General features: G+C 38.9%; 1 protein-coding gene across 6 annotated transcripts in view; it reads right to left on the bottom strand.

Moving 5' to 3' along the window:
- Positions 1-14,155, bottom strand: part of LOC146657742 (rho guanine nucleotide exchange factor 28-like) — a 47,705-nt gene that overhangs the window by 29,786 nt on the left and 3,764 nt on the right. For all 6 annotated transcript variants that reach the window (XM_085426047.1, XM_085426048.1, XM_085426049.1 and 3 more), the window contains 8 exons: positions 10,848-10,989; positions 9,653-9,762; positions 9,241-9,427; positions 5,786-5,969; positions 4,605-4,806; positions 4,239-4,314; positions 2,946-2,992; positions 2,298-2,391 (listed from right to left, as the gene is read on the bottom strand). In XM_085426047.1, coding sequence (XP_085282173.1) covers positions 2,298-2,391; positions 2,946-2,992; positions 4,239-4,314; positions 4,605-4,806; positions 5,786-5,969; positions 9,241-9,427; positions 9,653-9,762; positions 10,848-10,989 — 1,042 coding nt within the window. The remainder of the gene's footprint in view (positions 1-2,297; positions 2,392-2,945; positions 2,993-4,238; positions 4,315-4,604; positions 4,807-5,785; positions 5,970-9,240; positions 9,428-9,652; positions 9,763-10,847; positions 10,990-14,155) is intronic.

The raw sequence follows: 14,155 nt of genomic DNA, 5'->3' as shown, positions 1-14,155 counted from the left end.
GCACAGATACAAGTGAAGATCAGCAAAAAGGATGGTAAAGAGGATTTACAAGACAAACTGGACAATGGCACTGTGAAAAGAGGTCAAGCATGGGTTTACAAATGCACATAAATGAAGGAATGTGAAAAACAGAGAGAGAAAAAGGAGATGAGATGGGTTTTGCAGGCAGAATATACGCGAAGAGTAGAAAAAGAGGTACACTGTGACTATAGAAAGTTTCTGTGTATGTGCATGGGGAGGGGTGATGGAGGGTGTTGGCACCGGGCTAGTGAACATTAATGCTGCCTTTGTGGGGTCTGTGTGAGGTTTAATCCTTTTTTCCATTCTCCAATTAGATCCCACAGTCGGGGTCGCAGACTCTTCTCTGCGCTCCTGGTGCTGCACTTATCGTTTGTTGACACCCTGCCAAACTATCCATATCATAAATCCCTTTCTCTCACAGTTTCCCCCCTATTACACACACACACACATAAACACACACTGCTTTAACACTCCTCTGCTCTCCTTTCTCTGGAGATCTCAACAAGCTGCTGGAAAACTGCATTCAGCAAAGCCCTGGCAACCCCCATTCAACCACAAACACCCCCTTTTTACTTCCCTATACCCCTGTCCCACTCAGAGCACTCTTCCCTACTGAATTCTTCCAATCAAATACACAAGTGAACACACACGCACACAGAAACTTCTTCCCTCTCCTCAACTGTGGAGGAGAGCAGCGCTCCTCGGGATGAAGTGGCCTTTGCTATTTGTTCGCTAAACTCACATTAAAATGCTGACCTGGAAGGATGTGATGGGGAATGGTATGTGTATTTGTCTGTATGTAGGCATTTGGGTGCAAGAGTGTGTTTTGGGTGGGGTATTTAAATATCGGGGGCATTAGGAAGGCAGAGATGGGAGAATGTGTGACTGAAGAAGACAAACAGTCCTTTATCCCTCTCAAAAAAATCCAAATTATCATATGAATCTTGAAAAGAGTAAAACCTTAAAAAAAAAAAAAAGTTTTCTATGTACATACAGTCATGTCAAATAAGTTACAGTAATCTGAAATGGAGACAGGAAAGATGACATCAAGAAGATAGGGGAAAGATGACAGCTACATTCGAAATTCCTCATCCCTAGCTGAAGCGCTGGATACACAAGTTCTGTCTGTGTACTCGATGACGCATTCGCTCAACGTATGCAGCCATATTGTTAGTGTTAACAAACAGACCAGAATCACAATATAAGCTTCACTACTTCACTAAAAAATGTAAAAACCTTCTAGCCACTCACGATACCTGACAGGCCTGGAATGTTTACTGAAGAATTTAAATTCTTTAAGGGTCAAATGAGCACCTTTATCCCAGAAGAATGGCATGTATGAAACCTGAGTCATTTCCAGTCTGAGCTGTGTTCATTCAAACATAACCCACTGAGGGGAAACTTGTGCAAAACATCATTCAAGTGACCAATATTATTTGATCTGAGCCACAGAAGGTGATTTAAGGGGTCAAAAGAGGGCAGAGGGAGGCAGACATCACAGGCTACACGAAAATGATGAAGAGCTTCCACTCAGCTAACAAACACAGAGAAACATGCACACAGAGGACAAAATGGCTTAACCATTTAGCATGAAAAACTACACTCACCACAGGATGCTAAGATTACAGATGTTCAGTGCCAAGTGTTATAAAGTCTGAAGCCTCGGCTTGTCACCACAGCATTCTTACACTGAGGCATCAGTCTGGTCTGCAGTAATACCAGCCAATTATTAACCCACAGGATGTTCCCACTCTCAAATCCTTCCTCTTGCAATCCAGGAGTACATCAGAGTGAAGCCACCTTCAGCCATTTAGTCAGGAATTGGCTTGGTTTGTTTCTGGTCTCCTGTCACTACTGGCAGAAGCAGGATGACTCAGGATGAAGTGTTCATTAAAAAAGAAAAAAGAAAAAAATCCTGCTCGGTTCAACAATAACTGTAAACACAGAGTGACACGACTAAAAAAACTTCAGGGAGAGGGGGGCAAGACAAGCCAGGGGCCTGAAATGTGATCCTATAGTCAGCGGGGACAGTCGGCAGCCATAGATGATGGTTAGAGTTCCAAGTTCTGTTCAGGAAAGGAAATGTTTCCTGCAGTTTGAACTCACTCAATAATTTGAAGCTACTTGGATAACTTCCTATGAACATAACAGCACCTAAAACAACAGTGATCGATTCCCGTCTGCACAAAAGTTGATGTACCACAAACTCTACAATTAAAACCACAGCTAAAAACGGACTTCTAAAAAAACAAAATTACTTTGAAAGAAAATCTTACCAGAGTCAGACTGTGAAGGCTCGTCTTCTTCGTCCTCCTCATTCAGACAGAACATCAGCGGCTCCTCGTATACTTCGGAGTAGAAACTGGGAACCTTTAACGAAACAGCATGCACATTTCCAGCATACCACAAAAACCGAAAAAAACGAGTAGAACTAAGTAAAAAAACACCAGTGTTTGGCGAGTGCCTAGGTGTGTGAGACAGATCAATTAGTTAACCATCTGTAACACATTAAACTGTTCCTACTGGATGACAAGAATCATGTGCACACACCACACCTCTCAAAACACGAAACACACACTTGACCGCTCACAAAGTCAGCTATTCAGTGGTGTGTGCAAGGTGCCAAATCCAGCACCTTGACAATAAGAGTGAAAAAAAACAAACAACAACTGTGGAGCATTGAGAAGCAGACAATGCTCCACAGTTATTGTAGCAGTGCTTGCCACTAGCTGGTACAGATGTTCATGGAAAGTGAATAAGTGTGTTTAAAATGCCACCTGTAATAACATATTCAGGAAAATTGGAAGGAACGCCTCTTGTTGCACGGAATTTGTCAAGAATATTCGGATCATATTGTAATCCATAGACTTGTATGCATGTGAATCCTTATAAAAATGTTTTACTGCCGTGCGTTAAATACTTACATTCTCTTCAACGGCAGAGTTTTCTCCATTTATGTCAGGATACAGTGCTGAAAAAAAAGACAACATTTTCAGACACAGCCATCAAACTTCAAAAGAAACACAAGTAAGCACAGATGCTTGCCAGTTTTTAATGATCCCACGTAAACGCAGGTTTTTGTTTTCTTTTCATAAACCTGGGGGATTTATTTATTTTTACTGTGTGGCCTTGATCTCCATTTTCATTTAATTACCATGTTCATCCTAGATCAAAGGGCACGGTGTATGATGGCTTACCAGTAACAAGGCAGAAATACATGGAAATTAGTGTTTGGGTGGTTTGATTAGTGGCCTTGGGTGATGTTGAAAAATGAAGGCAGGATATGTAGCAGAAGTGGCCCATAAAAGATAGATAGGCTGGAACAGAGTTTCAGAGAGAAGAGAAAAAGTAGTGCCAGAGCTTGAGAGACAAAGACAGAGGGACAAAAAAGAGAAGGATGAAATATTTCAAAAATAAAAACAAAACTAGCTCAGATACTGTCAAAGATACTGTCAATCACACTAGTGATGTGGCTTGGGATCTCAGTGGAATATGCCAAATACTAGTGGGTAAACTGCTTTAAAATTCCCTACTTAATGTCCACAGGCCTCATGTAGGGAATTTTTATAAGAATTTTTATGCCATGCTGAGTTTTCCTGTAGCACCAGGAACAGGTCAAAGTTTTTATTCATCTATTTAAATATCCTTAAATATCCACATTTAAAAACAAGGCCTACATCAGATTTGAAGGACTCTTTATTTTACTGAGCTTCCTTTATATCTGCTTGATGAAGTAGTAAATCCATCCTCTACTCTTTATCCAAATCTACCACTGGAAGGAATGATTAAGCAGACTTGCCCAAAACTTCCCACATTTTATTTTATAAACAAAATATCTTCAACTACCTTGTTTTTTAAATGATTATGTTTGATGAGAAATACTTTTAAGCAGAAAGTTTTGAAGTAGACTGTTGTTATTGTTTTTAATTATTTCCCTGATAACTGACTAACGATTGATCATCTATTCAGCAAAGAAATGACAAACCACCACCTTCATACAGTTGACTTGTTTTTTGCCATATCTTTGCAGTACCCACAAAGCCCAGATGAGGGCAGTCAATTTCTACTGAAGTCTGCATGACACCACAGTGTGTAGATTCAATACAGTGAAAAATAGCAAATCATCTCAACATGAAAGAGGAGAGCTAAGACTGCATGGTTTAGTTTAATCAGGCCTCCAAATCCCACAAATCAGACAGATTGAATGTGTATGATACCACTGTCTGCAGGATCATCCACTAGTTCTTCCTTCCCTAAGATCGTCTCCACCCGCTCCCTCCTTAGTGCTTTGATCTGTAGGAGAAAAAGCAGCATTTAAATCAAAAGATTCGAGAAAGTATTGTATTTATGGGTTTTGATTTTTCTGTTTAGTTAGTTGCACACCTGCTACCTAACCTTAATTTAATAGTACCTTTAAGAACCTTGAACAAAAAAAAAAAACATCCTCAACAAAAGCTTAATCTGTAATTTTTTTTGTTTTGCTTTTATATAATTGTAATCAACTACCTTTTTCTAATTTATTCTTGTGTTTACAAATATCACCTTTACAATCTTTACGACCATCATAATATTGTTCTGCTCACCCCTCTGAGGAAGTCCTCATCTCTCAGTCGCTCTCTGAGAAGCAGGATGTCAGCATGTCGGCTCTCCTCCGAGCTCCACCTCAGGTTTTGTCTGACAGTCAGAGTCAGGTTCCCCATGTCATGACAGAACCTAAGCAGGCGAGATCTGTCTGCCCACACCTGGGAAAGACCAGCGGGAGGTGTAGCTAGTGGATTGGGTGGGCTGCAAAACAACAGAAAAAAATATTAGGCATTAGGGTTGATATTTCGAATACTGTTTTTACTATTTTCCCAAACTTCTTTAACATATTGCATATCACATTTACTGTCATTAAGTGCATATGATCTGGTCTTGTAGGCAAAATAAATTAACCTGTAAGGGTGTGGATCCAGTTAGAGGTGGAGTTTTCAGGTAACACAAACAGGTGACATATAATAACAAAATGCACTTCATCACTTCAATATAATCACAGTATTTTGGAAATTTAGAAATGGATGGATAGGATAATAGCAAACATAAAACTGGGTTGTGTATATAGTTGAAGGAAAGTTTTCCCTTAGTGTGGAGCTGTCATGGTTCTGGGTCCGTTGGACCCAGCAATTGAGTTCATTATGTTTTCGTTTACTTTGGCATCATGGATTATTCTTCATGTTTCTCTGGTACTTTGTGTTTCAGTTATCTTGGTGTTTTGTTTTCTCATTCTCTTGTTGTGATGATGATGATGTTTATTATTAGAGTTTCATGTTTCTGTTATCCATGTTTTAGGAATTGTGGTTTCATGTATTATTTTCTGTCCGTGTCTTTTAGTAGTGTTTCCTGTTTTATTGTGGAAGTCGTTGTCTTAGGTTAGTGTGTGCAGCTTTGTTCCCCCCTGTCTCGTTAGCCCTGATCTCTCCCAGCTTTGTTTCCCTCCTGTTGCCCATTCCCTCATTACTACCCTGTGTATATAAGCCCTGTGTTTTCCCATGCTCTGTGTCGCGTCGTACCCGCAGAATTTTATCACCAGCAATAAAGCTAAGGTTCTCAGTTTCAATTCAGTCTCAGAGTCTCGCATTTGGATCCTCCTCTCCATCCGCCTGCACACAGAGCCCTGACAGGAGCACAGGAAACTTCTACCCTGAATACACAATGTTTTATCAAAACAGTCATTCATTTGTCAGAGTCTCTCCTGGAAGCACCTCGTTAAAGTTTATAATCTTACTTGGAGAGCAGCTCCAACAGTTCAGTGTTGCCTGCTGTCTGTGCCAGCTGCAGCGGCGTGACTCCATTTTCGTTTGGCAGATTGACAGCCATCAAACCCCCAGGCTGGCAAAGCAACAGCTCTGCAAGTCGACACATACCCCATCGAACAGCTAGGTGGAGGGGAGACTCTCTGGGACAGTGCTCTGGAGAATAGGGAGAAAAATATATTACAATTTTAAAAAATGACATCTCTGAAGACATGAAAGAATGCAGCGGGATCCAAGACAACTGCTTAACCAGGAGGAAACTAGCATGTCAGAAATCTGGATAACCGTCTAATTAGGATAACTATCTGAACTGTCACTAACTGATTTCTATTCTTACACAGCACTGGATCCCTCTGGTCCACTGACCTATTTTAAGGCAACAGAAGCCTTTTAACAAGATCGTGACAACAGACAGTCTACAAATGTGACGACTTCTTAGATTTGTGTCTGCCATTTAATGCAGTCCGACAAGATTTCTATCTGTACCAGATAAAACTGCTCCAGCCGAAAAACATTTTACTCTCTAACAAGTTTTTTTTTTTTATCTTATTACTATACCTTAAAAGAGAGAATAAGTTTACATTAAAGTACGTTAGTTAACTCCGATATAAATTACAAATGCTGTCTGAAAAGAATAAATTGCAGGAAAAATATACAAATATAACAGAAGCAACACTTGGTATCACTTAAAATTGTCATCTCATCATAAAAATGGTAGTTTTTTGTTTTTTTTTTTACATTGTGATACCATACAGTTTGCCCTTTTTACTGTAATGGGTAGCTGTGTAAAGATTAAGAAATACCCGCAGGATGATGAGAAATGAGTCAAGCTCTGTGCAAGAGCACTTAAACTTCAAATAATTCAGGACTGTATCACCTTTCCAGAATCACAATATTTCTAAGCTGACAACTAGGGTATTTCCCTTTACAGAGGATAAAACATACTTTAGAGAAACTAAACTGAAACTTCAGTCCCAAAAGTAGAAATAAAGAGAATACACCTGTGACTTCCAGTTATACTAACTAAAGAAAAGGTTTTTATAAAAGAATCAGAATGGTCCCATGTTTAGTTTTTCTCTTCCTTTTATACTTTGATGTTTCTATCACGATGCATAAGTGCATCATGGATTTACATGGGTTCACACTGAAATAAATTACCAGCGAAAGTAAAACAAAAAATAATTATTTCAAGATTTTATACTTTTAAAAGAAGAAATAGTAAAAACAATAACTAAAAATATCAGTTTTTATATACTTGTAGAAGTAATGAGAATGAGTCACAGTACAACTAATTAGGCTGCTGTGAGCTTCCTCCTGAAATAATGCCAAAGACGGTGCATGATGTGAAGAATCTAGCTTCATAAAACAGACAGGAAGCGCTTCGTACTTAGCATAAGGCTTACCAATTGAAATCTTGAGTTTTTGTGACAGCTCATTCAGTATGAAGAACATTGCATAACAACCTCTGTGGAGAGAGTCCAAGAAAAAAAAATGTCCTGGCTTGCTGTTCAGCACATTGCTGCAAGATTAAACTTTGCTAATGAACATGAAAAGGTGCCTGACGAATACTGGGTGAGATACATTTTTACAGCTCTGACTGGGTGCAGCATGAACTTGGCCAGGACTACCAGAGTAAATACACACAGAAGAACCATGAGCTGACTGTTGTTATGAATTGGTGCTATAAATACAATATAAAAATAAAACTGACTTGAATTGAAAAGTTGAAATAATGAGGCACAGAGGTGACAGTGTGGCGAGTGCAAAAGATGTCAGGAGATGACTTATAGATGGAGCCATTAATGTCTGAAAATTAACCAGAATGCTTCCTAATAAAATGACTCCTAATCTCCAGAAACCTGTCAGGAGAGGAGTACTAGGCTTTATCCTCTGACAAAAATCCAAAGTTCAATGACTGAATCAGTAAAGATTTTGAAGACTTGCTCAAGTGTGTTGCCACCTAAATCCAATAATAACATGTGAAGAGAAAGGCAGAACAAAACAACCTAAGAAAGAACAGCTGAAAAAGAATGACAGAATCTCTCTCCAAAAATGTGCAACACTGGCATCCATGCCAGGATTTAGTGCATATTTGAAAAGTAGGGTGGACAGAAGACATACTGTAAAAATAAAAATGCAAATGTCATGAAAGCTGCACTGACTACTACTGACTGTACTGACTTCCTACTGTGCAGCTTCTATTTTTAATATAATGAATACAGCCATGTGAAGAACAAACAGCTTTCCATGCAGTCCTGTGAAAGACTAAGGCCACACTTGTTGCTTCCATAAGAACTAAGAGAGTGTGTAACAGTCAGGTGTGACTGATAAAATGCACTTCATTAACTGATCATCAGCAACTGTGAACAACAACAGACGTTTTGGCATTTTGCAGGTCCGGAGCATTGAAATGCACGTTAATACAACGCTACAATTTTTCTAGTATGCTCAGTTTAAGAAATGTTCTCAGGAAGAACATGATTACCTCCAGTGTCATCTTTTGTCTTTGTGACAGTAACAAGGATTTGTTAAGATGTTCCAGTGCTTTTAAATTTTTATTGAAAGCACTGCATGCAAACAGTGAGTACTTAGGAGATTCGGGGATTGATCATTGAGCTGTATTAAGCATCGGCAATAGAATGATGTCATAAGCAGTGTTATCAAATTAACTGCAGACATTTAGAGAGAGACGTTGCAATGAAACAGACTGCCATAACTATATTACAGCTAAATCTAGTTTGTTATTTATGTAGGTGGCCCTACACAAACACTCAGATCATACAAACAGATGGTGGCATCTAGTAAACTTGGTGGTCAGCACACACACAGGCCACACGCAAACACACAAACACATGCTCGCTCAGATTTATTGAGCTCTGCCTAGGGCTACTTCCAGATGGAAAGGCTCTATTAACCACATTACATGCTGCTTAATTGGCTTTGATGAATTTAACAGAGGAACACGTTGGACCATGTTCACTTCCGATTTCAGCCTGGTGAGCATGGAAAATGGGAATAATGGCTGGGGAGAAGGTGGGCAGAGGGGTTGCAGAGTTGAAGAGTTCAACCTCCTGGTATAGTTACCAGGACAGTGCTGAGTGATGCATTATGACAAAGGCCGTCAGCTACATTTCTAATCTATAGCTGTCCTCTTTTTTGTTTTTTTGTATGAATAAACGTGTACATAATTAAATATATTATCCTTGTCTGTAAATCCACTCTTTAATTAAAACCCCTCCCTCTAACATGACATTTTCCAAGCTACAACTTTGTTTGGATAAACAGAGTGTACCATTTTAAGAATTTTCAATTTTTTGTATTTTTAAATACATTTTTTCATGAAATAAAAACTGCATTTTATGTGTCTTTGATAAGCATAACTGTGTAGGAATCCCTGTTCTGCAAGATAAGACAGTGCAGCTCTCACCGTCTCCACTGTGGCTCCCGAGTACATTCCAGTTTGGGGGGATATCGAGGTTGGCCATAGCCAGGGCCACTCGGTGATCCATAGCCCAATGGGAGCTCTGCTGGCCCAGGTTGAAGAGGCTGCTCAGCTCGTTGTGATCCGTGGAGTTCAGACAATGTCCATGGATTACCAGGTGCTCTGCGAGGTCCTGTAAGGGTGCCAGTTGTGAATAAGATACAATCAGGTGTAACTGAAGAGCTCTACAAAACATTATTTTCACTGCTGCCTTTGTATTGGAGCGTTTCCCATTCCAATACAAAAATGTCAGTAGAATTCTTATCAATTATATATGAACTAAAAAGCACGTGCACAAGAAAAAACTGTATTAACATGTAATTTTTACCACAAGCACACTTTTTTTGGCTTTTCTTACCTGAGCATCATCATGAACATACTCTAATGAAGCCTCGCCTACCCAGGTGAGAGGTATAGTTTCAGAGCACAGGTATGCCTGGACAGAAACCATCTCTGCCAGATTATGGCCTAAGCAAGCACAACAAAAGTTATATTTAACATCAGTTAAATAAACAATATCTTTTTATATGGTGGAACAAAAAACTCCAAAAGTTACAGATTTTTTTGTTCAAACTGTGTTTAATAAACAGAAATAGAAGCCCAAAAGGGTGAAAGGAAATCTATCAAAAGGATTTATGGTTTGTGAGAAATGAGTCAACACTACAAAAACACACTATGGTTACAGGGCTTTAAGAATGCCTCCAAGCCCTTGGATATGTTTGAGTATCAGCTTTTCTTTTTGGATGCTAACAAAGGCACTTTTTGTTTTCTGCATTTCTGCATTGAGTTAGTATGTTTGAGAGTGCAAAGCCTGCAGGACTGCCTGTTGTTTGAGTCAACCTACACAGAGGCTCAGTAATAATGACATATTGTTCATGGAGCTGTTTCACTCCTATGTGGAAGCTGCTAAGATTCTGCACCCTGTCAGACCTCAAGCCACTGTAGGGACATGTTTATGTGTAAGCCAAATTCAAATACATACTTCTTTTAGGTATTCTGATATATAATCGGAAGTGAAAAAGTGGAAAAACATGGGATTGCTAGAATATACTAATGTTTGACGATGGCTTCGTAAAATACCAAAATACGGCATTAGACATGAGAACATAAAATATTGTGCAAAAATCCTAAAGCACCCGTCATTTCTTTACATTTTGCTTCCAAAGAGCCAAACTTTCATGTAATTTTTATGAGTTTTCTTTAAGCAATAGCTTCAGGATATCCAAATAAGTCAAGGACAAAAGAAGTGGAAGGCCTAAAAAACAAACAAACATTAAAATGGAGGAACACTATCTGAAAACCATGTTAAGAAATAGGAAGAAAAAAAATTGAGCAAAGTTGTGACACAGGATCCGAGAGAAGCATCTTGTTATTCAGTTGATCTAAGAAACCATCCGAAGGTACTGAAACAGTGAGGAAACTATATTTCCATGTATGTTCGCTGTATGTATTTCTAATTTTCCTAGGAAAATACAAAGAAATAGAGGGTGATTTAAGACTTTTACACAGTCTTAAATCACTGTGTAATTTACATCAGAAAGTCATAAACATACCGGGCACAATAAAGCAGAGCATGACATCACTGTGAGCCCTGGTGACATGGATCAGTGTGGATCCTTCCAAAACAATGTAAACCTCTGCATCTTCTGGCGCAGAGTCAAAACCATCCAGCAATGCAAATACCTTTGCTTCGCCCTGGGATAAATGAAGGTGGAAGAGGTCGAGAGGAAAAACAAAGAAGAAAGACGCTACCGATCAAAAAAATACATCTATTGTTAAGTATACAGGCTCATTTTAGAGCAAGACTTTATTCTGATTCTGATGTTCTAGATTTCTGTAAAGTACACCAAATCCCCTGATAGCATTCCTCTCGAGGGTACAATAAACCATCCCTCCTCAATAAAAACAGGAATGCCTTAGCGCCTCCTCAAAGACCTGTCCTGATCCAGACAGGCTACAAGACTTTAGATTTCTCATTTAAGGCAAAAGAAAGAATGATACAAATAAAAATAATAAATAATAATAATAATAAATAAATAAATAGACTAGTACACATCTAAAAATAAGACATCCTATAACTGTTCTGTTAATTATATTAAAACAATACAAGTCTTTAAGGATCCCAGAAATCTGATTTGCTGAGACCTTGAGGTTTTATATATTGAAATAATATTTATGTTATATTGAAAGCACAAGCTATTCATTTTTTTAACTTGTCAGCCAAAAAGTGGCAAGCTGTTCATATGGCAATTGTGAGAAAACAGCTGTTTATTCACACTTTCAGTAAATATAAACAACACTAGCATTTAATCAGTCTTCTTAGTAACCACTTGAGAAAGTCTAGCACTCACTCTTTACTCACAAGTACATATAAATACATCCACTATGTTCTTTGGCTAGTTGCTACTTTTTGCAGTCTCCAAAGTTTTTCAACAGATTTCTGCATCTTTGCACATTTCTGGGTCCATGCTGTTGTCTTCATGTGATGCTTCCACTTTGAATACGTGGTTATAACTAATGCAACCAAAAGATTTCAAGTATAAAGGCTGAACATGAACTAGCTTCACTAGCTACAAAATAAAAGCTTCCTAGGCTAGTTGTCTTTTAACAGAGCTGCTGCTTTTTCACCACCATCCAACAGTCACAGGGGAAGAAATCTATTGTAGACAATATCAATTTGTCCACCTACAGTGGCCTCAATAGACCAGTGTATTGAGGCCACAAGACATATTGTGTGGGTTATTCTTGGAAACCTATCAAAAGACTGACTGAGGCGGGAGTAGAGGAACAGGCCTGAGGCAAAAAAAGCTGCAGCCAAAATGTAGGTCCTAAAGGTAAGGTTTACCGTGAAATGCAATATACATTACAGATTAGTGTAGATGGCTTAAGAGTGTATTTTCAGTAGTCTTTCTTTTGGCCTCAACAGCTGACCTGATTTCTCATGGTTAATAAAACCAGAGGCTTTTTGCTTTCACTCCTCTTATTGACTAAAATAAGGACACTTTGAGTAATCCTGCCTCCATTTCTCATTGTCTCACCTAATCTAACCTTTGCGTTCACTTATTTATTTCTTCATGTCTGGAAGATTTCTATTTGACCACAAATCCTCAAACGTCAACCAGGCTTCTCCTGGACCCTCATTAAGACTCTCTACATCTGTATGATTGACCAGACCGTGACCACTAATGGTAATGTGGTCACTAAATGAAATACTGGAAATATCTGTTGATAATGCCAGAGGCAGAAGAAGAATGGATTGGAGCAGACTTTCAAACAAAACTATTTCTGGTGCTTTCAATGATATGAAGTGTGCCAGTGTGGCCATATGCTACTTTTTACTTTGTCTTGCACCTTGAAGGATAGCATATTATTATGTGGATGTGAGCACATACACCAATCAGCTACAATATCAAAACCACTTGTCTCATACTGTTTAGATCCAAGTGATGCTGCCAAAATAGCTCTGACTTGCTGAGGTATGAACATGAGAGCTCTGTGCTTGTCTTGTGGTGCCTGACAGGGATGTTGGCAGCACATCCTATAGGTCCTGTCAGGTGCTGGGTGGGCTGCCTCCAAGTTTGACTCGACCAGTTCAGTGATTCTGCTCCATTTACTGTTACTCAAGTTGTTTTGTTTTCGCAAAGGGGTGTGCTTGGTTTGTTATAATACTTAGGTTAATGTTATGTTTCAAAAATATTATCCAGAAAATGCAGAAATCCAGTGTCATACACTTGGTCAAATGCATTGTTGTGTTGCTAAGTGATCTGCACTAATACAACAAAGCATTTTTCTGTATGTGATCAAATTATCCTATAAAGTCTGCAAAGTTGCACCTGAACAAATCAACAGACTTCTGGAACAACGTCTTTTGGACAGAGGAGACCAAAGTGGAGATGGTCATAATGCACAGTGCCCCATTTGGCAAAAAACAAGCACAGCATATCAGCACAAACAGCCAAAGGACCTGGGCACATTGGAGTCATTGAGTGGAGCATCTGTATGCCAAAGTATTCTAGAGTCAAACTGTCCCAACAGTTAAAGATTGGCTGAAACTGGGTCATGCAACAGGACAATGATCACAATAGTAACAGACACACACTTTCAGACACATGCTTTTGAGTTTTAAAAATTGTAATAACTATCAGGGGCATGACATTAGTTATAGATTACTGAACTAAATGTGAGCAAAACATCTGCCTTTGATCTCGAAAGGAGCATGATTTTTCTTGCACTGTTTGGCCACCAAACCAATAAAAATAATATTTGACCAAAGTCATGCCCTGTTTGTGTACAGCTTAATCACAGGCAGCAGGGGTTCAAAGGGTTACCATGATCAAAAACGCCACATATCAAATACACAGCAATTACAATTTCTCTTTCATCAAGTAAAATACAAATAAAAAACATCACTGCGAATGAATCACGGAGTTACCAATTTGGTAGGTAGCTACACAAATGCCAGGATCTTATTGTCACCTACAGTGGGGCAAAAAAGTATTTAGTCAGCCACCGATTGTGCAAGTTCCCCCACTTAAAATGATGACAGAGGTCAGTAATTTGCACCAGAGGTACACTTCAACTGTGAGAGACAGAATGTGAAAAAAAAAAAAAAAAATCCATGAATCCACATGGTAGGATTTGTAAAGAATTTATTCGTAAATTAGGGTGGAAAATAAGTATTTGGTCAATAACAAAAATACAACTCAATACTTTGTAACATAACCTTTGTTGGCAATAACAGAGGTCAAACGTTTACTATAGGTCTTTACCAGGTTTGCACACACAGTAGCTGGTATTTTGGCCCATTCCTCCATGCAGATCTTCTCGAGAGCAGTGATGTTTTGGGGCTGTCGCCGAGCAA

This window comes from Rhamphochromis longiceps, linkage group LG12 (genome assembly GCF_057381845.1).
Source record: "Rhamphochromis longiceps isolate RC_006_pf linkage group LG12, R_longiceps_female_GT1.1, whole genome shotgun sequence".
In the NCBI taxonomy this organism is placed as follows: domain Eukaryota; kingdom Metazoa; phylum Chordata; class Actinopteri; order Cichliformes; family Cichlidae; genus Rhamphochromis; species Rhamphochromis longiceps.
This window is presented reverse-complemented; position numbering and strand designations above follow the sequence as displayed.